Genomic DNA, 13,015 nt, shown 5'->3' with positions numbered 1-13,015 from the left:
ATTTTTTTCATTTGTTGTATTTTTTTCCCCACTTCTGCAGAAGTGTAAGGCTAAGCTGTTGTCGGGAGCTCTGATGCGAGGGTAGATTTTCTTTGTTGACAGCCTGTGGTCAGCTTATCTGTGCTGGTTCTGATCAGAACTAATCAAGCCTACTCTTTATGGTTTTAGCAAGCTTTAGATTAAAGTATACTTAAGCAGCTGTTACACGAGCTATGACAACTGCATGTAAAAAGTAGCCAGTCAAGTCTGACAAAGAAAAAATCTCTTTAAAGGTTTTCAAAGCCTGATAAAGCCCTTGAAGTTATAAATGAGAAACTCGGACTCTGTAGTGCACGATAAGAGCCAAAGGGGCGATATTTCATCACAGAGTGAAGGACAGGTGAAGCACCACAGCACCTTACACAAACAGAGCGTTGCATCATGGTCTATATAGTACCAGACTCCATTTTTTTCTACACAAAGAACTACAATACAATCACGTGACACACCAACCCGACAGTGACAGGTTGAGAGGTTTGCTGTGTGTGTGTGTGTGTGTGTTGTGTGTGTGTGTGTGTGTGTGTGTTATGGGTGTCAAATGTTATGCGGAACTTGTGCCTCCTCCCCAGCATGCTGTCGCTTCCTATTTACTGAAAGCATTTGAAGCAGGTTCGCACCGATACTGGCTGCAGCTTTTTGCGCTCACAGTAAACGCGCTGCACAGACGGTCAGCACAAAAACTTTTAGGTCAGGATGAGCTGACACCAAGAACTGTGAACAGATTTGGTCGTTGTTGACCTGAAGTGAGCGTGAATGACTTTTTCTCCATATTGTTTTTAAAATATTATTTTTAATTTGCCTGCTGTCTTTTTAACTTAGCGCATATATAAGCTTAGTAAACATGAAGTTTAACGGGTATCTAAAGCTCCGGATCGGCGAGGCGGTGGATCTGAAACCGACTACCTTCTCCCTCCGCCACTCTGTCATCTTCAACAAGGCTCCTCCAGCCATGGACCCCTACATTGTGGTGAAGGTGGACGACTACAAAATTGGGCAGACTCACACCAAGCAGAAAACCAACATGCCCACGTACAACGAGGAGTTCTGCCTCAACGTGAACGACGGCAAACAGATCGAGCTGGCTGTTTTCCACGACACTCCAATCGGATATGATGACTTTGTGGCCAACTGCACCATTCAGTTCGAGGACCTCATCGAAACTTCCAACACAGGGGAGACTTTTGAGGGATGGGTAAGTTTTAGGGTTCCCTTGTTTTTTTTGTTTAAGTGTTATTTCTTCCATTTAAATTTAGACCATCCTTTAACCATAAACATGGGTGGATTCGTCTGTCAGGATGCCCTGGGGCACAGATGTGCAGCTGGCCACACACCACTACATACACCTCACAATATGAGAGCAGGCCTGTGGTCTCGTACTGAGAACAGTGCCTAATAATAATAATAATAATAATAATAATAATAATAATAATAATAAGAAGAAGAAGAAGAAGAAGAAGAAGAAGAAGAAGAAGAAGAAGAAGAAAAATAAAATGTTTTTATTATTAAAGTACACACACCTCCAAGCAGAGTTTATTGGTTCAACCCGGAGCCAAAAACGCCTCAGATCCAATGACAGTATGATGGCATTTCCTGCCATCATACATTGCCTTGGAAAATTAAATAACAGCCAGAATCAATATACCTGAAGGTCCAATACCAACAATACTTAGTATTTCCAGCATGATCACTCACATCACATACAGCTGCCACATACCCAGACATGAACCAGTTCCTGTTTGCTGGAGCAGTAACTGACCCAAAGTTTCTGCCTGTCCCATCTCATGTAGCTTTATTGTAGTATATGTATGAGGAAATAATGCAAAGGAAGAGATTTTTACAATTCTTTATAATACAGAAACTTTAGTGTCAAAAGCTCTTAAAGAAATTTATCACTGATCCACTTTTAGTTGGTAATGTGAAATGGGCCTACTGTTTACAAACCTAGGCTTAATGGGAACATATACTTTTATTCTTATTTTTTGTCAGATATATATGCAATTTAAATTGCATATTCATGTTAAACAAGGCTTTAACTATGTTAAAAATGCATTATACAGACAGCTTTGAATTAGGGAACGGAATCAAAGAGTATCTCAGAAGCTAGTGTGATATTATTTTGATACATTGCCCACAATAACATTTGAATACAGTATTCTGTGTAACTGAAGGATAATTTTTTTTAAAAGGGTGAAAAGCTGGAATTTTATATACAGTATGTACACTGCGGTGTCACATTAGTGTATAACTGATTAGTTCAGTGAATTCTCAGGTGGATGTTCACCATCTTTACTAAAGCTTCTGTGCATTTTACCCTCATTCATTTGAGTAACACCCCCCAGTGTGTCTGTAATTGCATGGCAAAAAAAAAAGTATTGTAATTTTATTGACCCACGTGTACTGGGGATGCTAAATTTTTACTTTCGGCAACAAAAATGTTACAGAGATTTCTTTATAGTCATCTTCAGGCCTACGAAGCCAAACTAAAGTCGTCTTGCTGCCAATATATATGTAAACATTTCAGTAAAACAGTGTTCTTCAGAAGTCTTACTGACACTTCATTTACTCTTGTCAGCAAATACCATGCTAGCTTTGTTAGCTTTGGTTGTTCCTGACAGCAGACCTTTCCCATGTCAGTCATGCATTGTATGCCAATTAACTGAAGCATGCACAGGAAAAAACCTGCACATATGTTTTTTGCAGCTTGTGACTGAAAGACTTAATTGACCGAACACGAGAAAACAAACAATGCAAAGGGCATTAATATTTACAGATCAGTCACGTTACACATGTTACACATGTTGTTCATGCGCTTATTCCTGGTTAGATTAAGGTTCCAAAATAAGCAAGTTAAGTTGAGATTCAAGTTTTAATCAAGAACAAACAAACCAGTGAACAAATGCAAAAATAAACAAGTGTTGCTCACAGGCACGCGGTGCTTCTCCTCAGCAGGCTTTCTCAACGCTGGCCAATCAGACAAGTGTGCTTTAAGTCAGTTTTTTTTGTTTTCTTTTACTTTACAAGGGTAACTTTTCTGAATTTAAAGTCCCGGAATCAAAATATGGACCTTATGATGAAAAAAATCATCCTATATTTTCTAATCCTGCTTAAATTATTAATTTCTTCTATCCATACCTAAGCAATTTTAAGACAACGCTATAAGACTGATTAAAAATGTAGTTCCAGGTTGATTTATAGTAAAAAAAAAAAAAGTTAACCTCTAAAGTCACATTCACATTAGGCGCTATTTTAACTTCACATCAGAGCTTTAATACTTTATGAACAGCGTTTTAGAGCAGGTTTAGAAGGCAAAGCCTGTTATTAAGCTCAGGGCGCTGTTCACTACACGCCTCAGTGTGTGACTAATTTTCCCTCTTTTTGTGCCTGAAAACAATAACACCCTCCCATCTGCACTGAGATCCTCCCTGCTTCTACAGGAGGAAGAGGTTTAAACAGAGTCCGAGACTTATTAACTCATTTTCAACATAAAGTGTTGGGTCAAGAACCTCTGTCATAAATGTTGCTCATACACTGCCTTAGAATTGTTATTGGCAGCAACCATGGTCACAAACCACACATGCAACTGTAGTGGGGAGGTGTTAATTTTACTTATAAGACCTGCTAACTCACAAGCAAATACAGAGAATTACCCAGGCCTGCACGAGCTGCCTCTAGAGACATGTATTTTTATAACTTCCACACGTCTGCTCTCAGCCGTTTACAGAGTTTCACAGTTCACAAAACTTTGTCGATTGAGGCGTAAAAGAAACTTTGTCCAAAATTTTGTTGCTATAATACCATATATGCACAGTTTTCAGTGGAAAAAATGACCTCATGAAGCTTAAATTAAAGCCTAATGTGAAGTACCACAGTGGTTTCACTCTTATTTACACTGAAACACAAAAAAGTGCTTCTTGAAACTGGAGTTTCCCTGTTCAGACTTACTCTCATCCCTTCAGGACTAGAAGCCACTGCAGGTGTGAATGTAACCTGAGCATGGCCCTTACGCTGTCTCCTCACTTTCTCATTACGTCATAGCACATTAGAAACAAATGCCTCATAGAGTCCATTTAATGTGGCGGTTTTGTATAAATCAGCAATAATATGCAAATTGCAATATAATGCAATAGTGCTATAACCTTCAGTAGTTCTCTATCTCACATTTGGAAACAGCTCTGCCCTTGCACATAGCACAGAGGTTAATTATATATGTATGTATGTATGTATGTATGTATGTATGTATATGTATATATATATATGTATATATATATATGTATGTATATATATATGTATATATATAATTTTTTTTTTCTGCTGTTAAGGTGTAATGAAGTATATATATATATCTTGAAGAAATATACTTCATTGCACCTTAACAGCAGAATTACTAATAAGGTAATTAACTGATTTTCATGAGCAGTGCATGTATTTATTGGCAAGAATCAGCACTTTAAAGTCCCCTGAGAGTCGCATTTGTAGAGAGAAGCATGACTTTCAAGACTGCTTTTGCACACATTTACACCAAGACCCCAGAAGTGTAGGGGAAGTGGTATGAAAGTGGAGCTTGGTCTGCAGTTTTAGAAGAAGTGGCTGGTTAGTGCAGCTGACTTTCTCACTTCAAGACACAAATTCTAAGCCGTTATCCGCTAGATCTGAACTGTGAAGGCTTTAAGGGCTTTGTTGTGCAGAAGTGCTGGGCTGGTTTGTTTCACATGAGGCGCAAGCCTCCACACGCCCACACTGCTGTTTATCAGTCTTCTCACCAGGCAGCTGATCAGCTCTCTCTCTTACTGCTAAAATAGTTACTCTCAGTTGGCTTGTGTTCAAATGCTCTTCTTTCTGTGTTGCCTTTTTTTCTCTGTCTCTTCTTTTCACACCTTCTTGTGTCCAGGAAAGTAACCTCCACAAAACTCTTCGTGTCTTTTCTTCTGGCTTTTACTGGACTCAAAGCACAGCTTAAGCAGAATTCTTCAGGAAGTTACTCAACTCCTCCATTTAACCCAAAGGCGTTCAGAGACATTTAACATGGCATTTACACACACACACACAAGCCCAGCTCCTTTGACTCCCACCTGCTGACAGTACCCAGCACTACTTTGTGATGTCTTTTGCTTATTATTCGGTTGTTTAGCTGCTGTTTATTTTATGTGTTTGCTCTAATCAGTCTTGAAGTACTTGTGGATGTGTTCATGCAGTGGTTTTTGAGGGTTACAAGCTATGAAACTAAAAGTGGGTTAAATGTGGCCCCTCAACATTTTCCACCACTGATTATTGTGCTGCTCGCTTGGCTGAAAAAGGGACCCTACCCTCCTCCCGTTTACAAAAAAAGAAAAAGAAACTTCCCTCTCTATGATGTAGCATTCAGTGTTCTGCTTTTTAACTACAGCGTCTTGCTGTCCTTTACCTTTACCCACAGTTATGAGATTACTTTAAGGTCTGTATAAAAAATGTGCACTTGCACAGCTTGCAATGGTTCCCTTTCTAAAGTAAGTAGAAATGTCTGCATGTCCTGAAATAGATGCAAAAGTCAAACCAAAACCTTGTTATCACAGATTGAATTTTCTGTAGCACCGCAGTTCTTTATGTGTTTGTATAAAGATAAACAATATGGACACCTCCTTTAATCTGCCCAATTGAGCTCTGTCACTCAGTGAGAAGGAAACAAATTCTAACCTCTTAATGTATTGTTTTTTATTATTATTATTATTATTATTTATTTATTTATTCAGCAGCAGTCAAAAAGGCAAAGATAACATAACACAAACACACACACAGAGGAAGTTCTCACAGTGGACAAGTCAAACCTGTCGTCTAGACTGTAGATTGAGACACAGGATATGAGCGGCAACTGAAAAGAAAATTCACTTCTTAACTGAAATTATCTTTTTCTTTTTTCATTTTAAACTTTTACACCAAGTCATTTTTTTCAGAGCTTACTATATATTTATACTCCGTGTCATCGTCTGGTTTGCTGTCAGTATTTTCCAGGAAGGGTTTATGTGTATAAATAGAGCTTTGCTCGACCATACGGTGACATAAAAATTTCCATCCAGTGGTTTCTGCAGGAAGGAAGTATCTCTTTCTGTCTGCTCATCTCTGTCCAGCTTTAAAGAGGCCAACTTATATATGCAGATGGTGATGCTGTTAATTATGGTTAAATAGCTTGGCACCACTCTCACTGTAAGTAGCCTGACCTGTAAGACCTGTCAGGCCTGCTTTGTAGTCTTTCAGTCCCATTGTCCAGATTCCTGCGACAGTATGTACACTCTGAAGAATGACACAAAAATGTCGTGCCATAGTTGTGAGTCTGGGATAGTACACCCGAAGGACTCGAGCTCTATTTTCAATGCTATTTAAATCCAAACATTCTTTGATCTAACAGCTGTTTCTAAAACTCTAATATTTTTCTATACAAGTTTTATAACATTTTGTATACGTGTGAGGTAATGTATTTTTCCTACACTTTGAAATATAAGGTAATGTTTGGACATAAAAATCGCAAAAATTATGAAATATAAGAGGTAAAATTTTGAATATACTAAGAGGCATTATAAATGCAACACTGTAACATTTCTTATATTAAAATCTGATCCTGGTCCCTGCTTGCCTGTAGCAGTCGTGGGATTAGGGATAGGGTCTCGTATGAGATTACTCACATAAATTCATATTATTTATTTGTATGTATGAAAAACTGTACATCAGTACAACTCTGTGTGTGTGTGTGTGTGTGTGTGTGTGTGTGTGTGTGTGTGTGTGTGTGTGTGCGTGCGTGCGTGCACGCACACGTTTATATATACATGCATACATACACACGTGTGTGTGTGTGTATATATATATATCTTGCCTTGGTAAGTGAAGACAGGCAGGAAATCGGAAAAGGCACACAGCAAAGGGCTGCAGGTCGGCCTCGAGCCAGGCGGCATGTGGTTGCCTGCTTACCCGCTGAGCTAAACCGGTGCCCTAGTCTCATTATATTTTACACTCTACCTGAATTATAAGACTCTTCCATGGGTCATGGAAATGAACGGTATGCATATTCGCTGATATTTTAGGGTCTTTTTTTTTTGCCATAACGTCATATTTGCTCAATCCAGCACAGAAGATGAATGTGATGTAAATAGTTACGAATTTCAAATTAAAAACTGTTCTACATGTTTTATTTTTCCGTTCGTGTAGAATACTGTTTACATTTACATACAAAATTTATAGTAGTTGTCTTCTGAAATGTAATTTCTTTATTGAATTATTTAAAGTTATTTTTCTTCAAACATGACACTTTAAGGACTTCTCACTTTTTTCCCCATATTGTAACTAGCCAATACTCGGTCATTTTGATGTATCTGTGCCAAATTACACACCCTGATTCATTTTTATGTTGAGAGAGGCTCTTTAAAGGTGTTTTAAGGTATACATGTTTTGCTTCGGATTTCAAGGCAGGAAAAAAAAGGCCTGAAAGCGGGTGGACGGGCTTTTTTTTAAAAAAAAAAAAGAAGAAGAAGAAGTCACAGTTTTGGTCATATTTGTTTATTATATATGACCAAAAGCATAAAAAATTCAGCCAAATCAAAGGTCACTGAGCAAAAATCGTCTAAAAATGTGGTGATCTGAGATTGAACAATCTAAGTGTATATAAATGGCTGATTTGTTATTTGTGTAATATTAGTAAGCTAGTTTGGTTTGGATATCTCTGCTTCTAGCCAGATACTTTAGAACCGTGTTTCACTGTGGCAGATGTGTGTTTCAGTTTTACTGTCTGGGTGTAGTGAAATCATTTCGTGTCATGTCTTTGAATCTGCAGATGGACTTGGAACCAGAGGGCAAGGTGTATGTTCACATCACACTCACCGGATCTTTTGTAGATGGTATGTATGCAACGCACAGTCTAGTTGTTCTCCTCGTGCCTACATGTCAACACCCTCCAAGCGCAACATAACAACAATGCCAGCTATTTAAACAATTCCACTGTGTTACCTTCACCTTTATTCTACAGTGAAACTCCACTTGCCCTTATGAAGAATGATTATCTGACTCATTAAATACCAATGTCTGTCAATGCAAAGGCTCTGATAGGTGCGTGCGCATGCACGTGAATGTGAAAAATGTTTGCCTTTTTTAGATGTCCACATCAAGGCGCTAACTTAAGTACAAACTCTTTCACCAATGAGACAAGGCCATTTAAATGAGATGAGTGGGAAGTGATGGTGCAGGACTGTTAAAGCAGAAGTTGATTAAAAACAACACTGGGCTACATTCTCGGTTGTTCCTGTCAGTTTTCTCATGTAGGTCTAAAAAAGGTTCTCCTAATGTTCTTCCTCTCATGTTCTTCCCTTGTGGACATAATCCACGTCCAAAACAGCTGAATCAAAAGCTTTCGCATCATTAATGCGATTGACCTCAAGGAGGATGCAGATAGCCACAAAACATCCAGTTCTACATATCAAGATGATATTTTGTGATAGGGTAGGTCAGTGTGGTTGAAATCTTTTTTTTGTTTTGTTTTGTTTTTTACACTGAGACTGTACATCATTGGCAAATCTATGCCACCTCACACAAGTTCCCAATTAATTAATTCTCAGAAACAAGAGCCTACAATCAAGAAAACACAGGAAAAGCAAACAGAAATGCTTAAAGTTGTTTGAAAACAAAGTGCACCTTTACTGCTTCCATAGAAATGACTAGGGTAGCAGCCAAGTGCCGCTCATTAAATTGACTTGATTAACTGATCACCAGCAAGTATGACCAACTTTATAAAAGCAGATTTTTTTGGAAGTTTGCTTCTGTGGAGTATTCAGGTGTGTGCTGAAATAATGCCAAAATCCTCCCAGGAGTGGAGAGCTCAGCAAAATTCACCCTGACTGTCCAATGCTCAGAAAAACTGCAAAAAAAACCAAGAAATACATCTCAGACTTTACAGACCTCAGTCAGCATGTTAAGTGTTAAAGTTTATAACAGCAAAGTTAGAAAAAGACTGAATGATGTGTTTGGAAGGAATGCCAGGTGAAAGCCTCTTCCCTCTAACAAAGAGTATAGCAGCTCATCTTAGGTTTACAAAGGGGCATCTGAACAAACCAGGAGACTTCAGGAACTATGTCCTTTGGACAGACAAGACCAAAGTGGAGATGTGTGGATATAATGTACAGTAGAGTTGTGCAAGGCCGAACAACTTAGCAGCAAAACACAATCTGTCAGCACAAACACCTCACAACAACTGTCTAGCACATTGGAGGAGTGATGATTTTGGCTTGTTTTGCAACTATGGGAACCTGGGCAATCTGCAGTTACTGATTCAATCCCGAACTCCTCTGTAAACTATTTTATTTGAAAAAGTGGGTGAATGGTTAGGTTTAGGACGTTATGATTAACCTAACCAGCAAATCTACAACAGAATGGCTGAAAAAAGAAAAGAATTAAGGAGCTGCAATGGCCCAATCCAGACTTCAACCTGATTGAAATGTTGTGCCAGGACCATGAGAGCTGTGCATGAACAAATACCCACAAACCACAAACCTCAGTGATCTGAAGCATTGCTCTAAATAAGCCAAAATTCCTCCACGGTAGACTGATAAAATCATACATAAGTTTCTGCTGCTACAGGTGGGTTTTGAGTCATGGTGTGTTTGATTTTGACAGAATTGCAAGACTTTCTCATATCTTTAAGTTGGAAAGTCTCATGTGGCTAAATGACAGCATATCACAGTTTGACTTAACTGAATATTGATCAGTGTTACAGTATATAATTATTGCCCTGTTCAAGTTAGCATGCTCTTGCTCATTCAAAACTAAAAAGATTTCAGGTTGTGCATAGAGAGGCATTTCCCAAGAATCAGTGCTTGGTCCCCTGCTTTTCAATTGTTTCTGAATGGCCTGCTAGCTACCAGCTTCATGCAGATGACAATGCAATCTGTGGCAACGACATAATCATCATGTACTGAATTTTAAATGTTTATATGCGTTTCTTCATTCGAAAAAAAGAAATTAAGAGAAGTAATGAAGAAATGGGGAAAGCCAATTGATTTAAATTCTTAGGAATAATTTTAGATTCACACCTCGAGTTTGATAAGCATGTAAAGAACAATACAACCAATCAAGAACCATCTGTCACACTGTCACATGTTTAAAAAGAGATACAATCTACTTAGCTTTGAGACTTTTCCTTAAGTTTCTTAAATAAGTCTACAATTAGAAAACAAATTCTGGCCACAGAGTCTCTTTCTTGATGTATAGATATATATTCAATGACAAGACCGTAACAGAGTAGCCAAGAGCACAATGAATAGCAACAAACACCACATCAAATGCATAAATCTAAATTAAGATGTTGTGTATTTTCAAGAAATACCTGTCGCCCATGGAGCGCACTACCACCTGAAGCAAAATATATGTTGGACTAAATATGTGTAGTGTGTATATTGGGCTTTGCAGTATATGTAGAGGCTCTTAGTCTGAAATGAACGCCCCCTTTTCATACAATAACCACACTACATCTATGTGTTGTTTGCAGGGGTGGGGTGTGGGCTCAGCAAAAAGGTTTCCGTAATGCATGTGTAATGCTTGTGTGGTTTTGCAGATTTCTTTACTGACTTTCATTACTTAGGTCTAAACGCACAGTTACACAGTGTAGATGTTCACAACATAAATTACAGTATGACAACTCTAGACTCTTTGTCTCTTTTATTCTGCCTTCCTTTCAAAGTCTTGTTTGATCTTTTGAGAGATGACTGAATTAATTTATTTAATAAAAATAAAATATATTGTGAATCATGCTAGGGTTATGTGATATGGGAAAGAAGTCATGTTTTAATAGTGTCAGGAGTTTTTATTTTTAGTTATGGAAAATTCTCTGTCAGACTTTTTTTTGTGTAGGCAGTGTCTGTCTGTTACGTTGGCTTAAATGGTTACAAATAAGTAATATCAGACTGTTGTTTTGTATTCTAAAAATCCTTCAGAAATGCCAGACATTTATTTGTTCCAGCTTATCAGGTTGATAATTCAGGGCTTGGTTCTTTTTCTTTTTGTTTTTTTTTGCTTGTTGGTTGTCTGTCTTACTTTTGTTCTGCTGGTTGGGCAAAACTAATATATCATAGATGCCATCTTGCAGTTCATGGAAACAACGATGGCAATTTTTTACGTCATTTGTGAGACAGTTCATCAGTTGATTGAAAGATAAGAGGATTGACAATAATTCATCCTAAAAATAAAAAAGTTTTTTTTACAGTCCCTGGGAGTAGTCCTAGAACTGTGAGAGATAACAGTGTCTGCATTTAACTGCTAATCATTCCACCTTTTTCTTGCTTGTCCATACACTGTAGTGGGTGTGTAGAGGACATTTTTATGTGAGAGTGGCTCCCTGAAATATCCCGATGAAGGCTGTCAAAATGAACCAAAGAAGTAACCCAGACACCCCCTCGCTAAAATCACGCAGCCACACAGACTGTAATGCAGCACCATCACATGTAACTGTCAGATACAGTTAAATAGTACGTCATCAAACTTCAAATCTAAAAGAACCAGAAAAATCACAAACTGTTGAATTAATGCAAAACAGTGATGTTGAGCTGAAATATCCTCAGAGTTGAGCAGAAACACAGATTTTAATAATTCATATTTCACATTCAAGTATAAATAAAGACTTTATATCCACTTTAAAGAAATCCCATAATGTGATAAATCCATTCTAAGAGTTCACGCACTTCTTCTGTGCTTTTTATGTTACAAACTTATGTTCTTGTCTTGTTGCCAGATGAGGCCGTAGTGAAGAATTTCAAGCAGTTTACAAGGAAGCGGCAGGGAGCCGTGAGGCGAAGGATACACCAGGTTAATGGGCACAAGTTTATGTCCACTTTCCTCCGTCAGCCCACCTTCTGTTTTCACTGCAAAGAGTTCATCTGGTGAGAAAGTCACGCATGGGTGATTCAGTGCTGGCAGCGCATCTCTGTGTAGAATGTAAACTGGATCTAAATCTGTTCTCTTTTATGTTAATAGGGGTGTTTTTGGAAAGCAGGGTTACCAGTGTCAAGGTAAGCAGAACTTATTTTTCTCTTTCTGCCTTTTACCACAGTTGCCTAAACACACCTGTGTTTGTTATGAGTCCGCCATTGACTCGTTGTCTTGTCTTTTTTTTTGTTTTTCAGTGTGTACCTGTGTGGTGCACAAACGATGCCACCAGCAGGTCGTCACTGTCTGTCCACGCATGAAGAAAACAGCAAAAGAACAGGTAACGACACATTAATACACTCTAATCAGCATGTTTACTTCTAAATAGTTGTTCTCTTTACAGATTTTTATTTTTTTTTTGTTTAAATACAGAATGTCAAAAAAAAGCACCCTCCCCCTCCTACACACACATTCACACACGCATCTGATTAACACCTGCAGTGATCAGTAGGCTGTTTCCTGTTTCTATATTCTGTCTAGACTGGTCACTGAGGCAGAACACTGTACTGCACTATTATTTTCCACATATGAACACTATAAATTTTTATGCTTCTATAAATACATCCATGACAGTTTTAGCAGTTTGAACGCAACTATGTAGCTTAGTTTTGTTATATTTTGCTGAATATTACAAGTTTCTCTTCCCTAAAATCTGACAGGATAATAAAAATTTATACGCTAAGCATGTTTATTTTTAATACACCATTTACAAATTTTGTAAATATAGTATAATCATCATTATATAATTCCTTTAGACTTATTGTCTCTTTTATGCTATGTTCCTTTAAAAGTCTTATTTGATCATAAGTGACAGAGAGTAATTGATTGAGTTTTTTGTTTGTTTATTTTTTAAGAAATTAAACGTAAGTATGAGGCATATTGTCAAAACAGATGAAATTCTTTTCATGGAAGGTGCTTGCACATTTTCTTCTTTGGAGCTCCACAGGGTAGCTGTCTGGGTCCATTACTTTTTTTCTTTACATGCATGGAAACATTATTAGACAGGATAAATTTTTGTTACTGTAGTTACACAGATGCTAGACAG

At 37.8% G+C, this 13,015-nt stretch overlaps 1 protein-coding gene across 1 annotated transcript; it reads left to right on the top strand.

Annotated features, from left to right (window-relative positions):
* Positions 1-620: 620 nt before the first annotated feature.
* Positions 621-12,764, top strand: LOC102310152 (protein kinase C eta type). Its single transcript, XM_042217426.1, has 5 exons — positions 621-1,231; positions 7,835-7,898; positions 11,777-11,924; positions 12,019-12,053; positions 12,168-12,764. Exons 1-5 carry the CDS (start codon positions 881-883, stop codon positions 12,263-12,265), a joined length of 696 nt encoding a protein of 231 aa, XP_042073360.1. The 5' UTR covers positions 621-880; the 3' UTR covers positions 12,266-12,764.
* The last annotated feature ends 251 nt before the right edge of the window (positions 12,765-13,015 follow it).

This window comes from Haplochromis burtoni, unplaced genomic scaffold (assembly GCF_018398535.1).
Source record: "Haplochromis burtoni strain Fernald_Lab_line unplaced genomic scaffold, NCSU_Asbu1 Contig_1952, whole genome shotgun sequence".
NCBI lineage: Eukaryota > Metazoa > Chordata > Actinopteri > Cichliformes > Cichlidae > Haplochromis > Haplochromis burtoni.
This window is presented reverse-complemented; position numbering and strand designations above follow the sequence as displayed.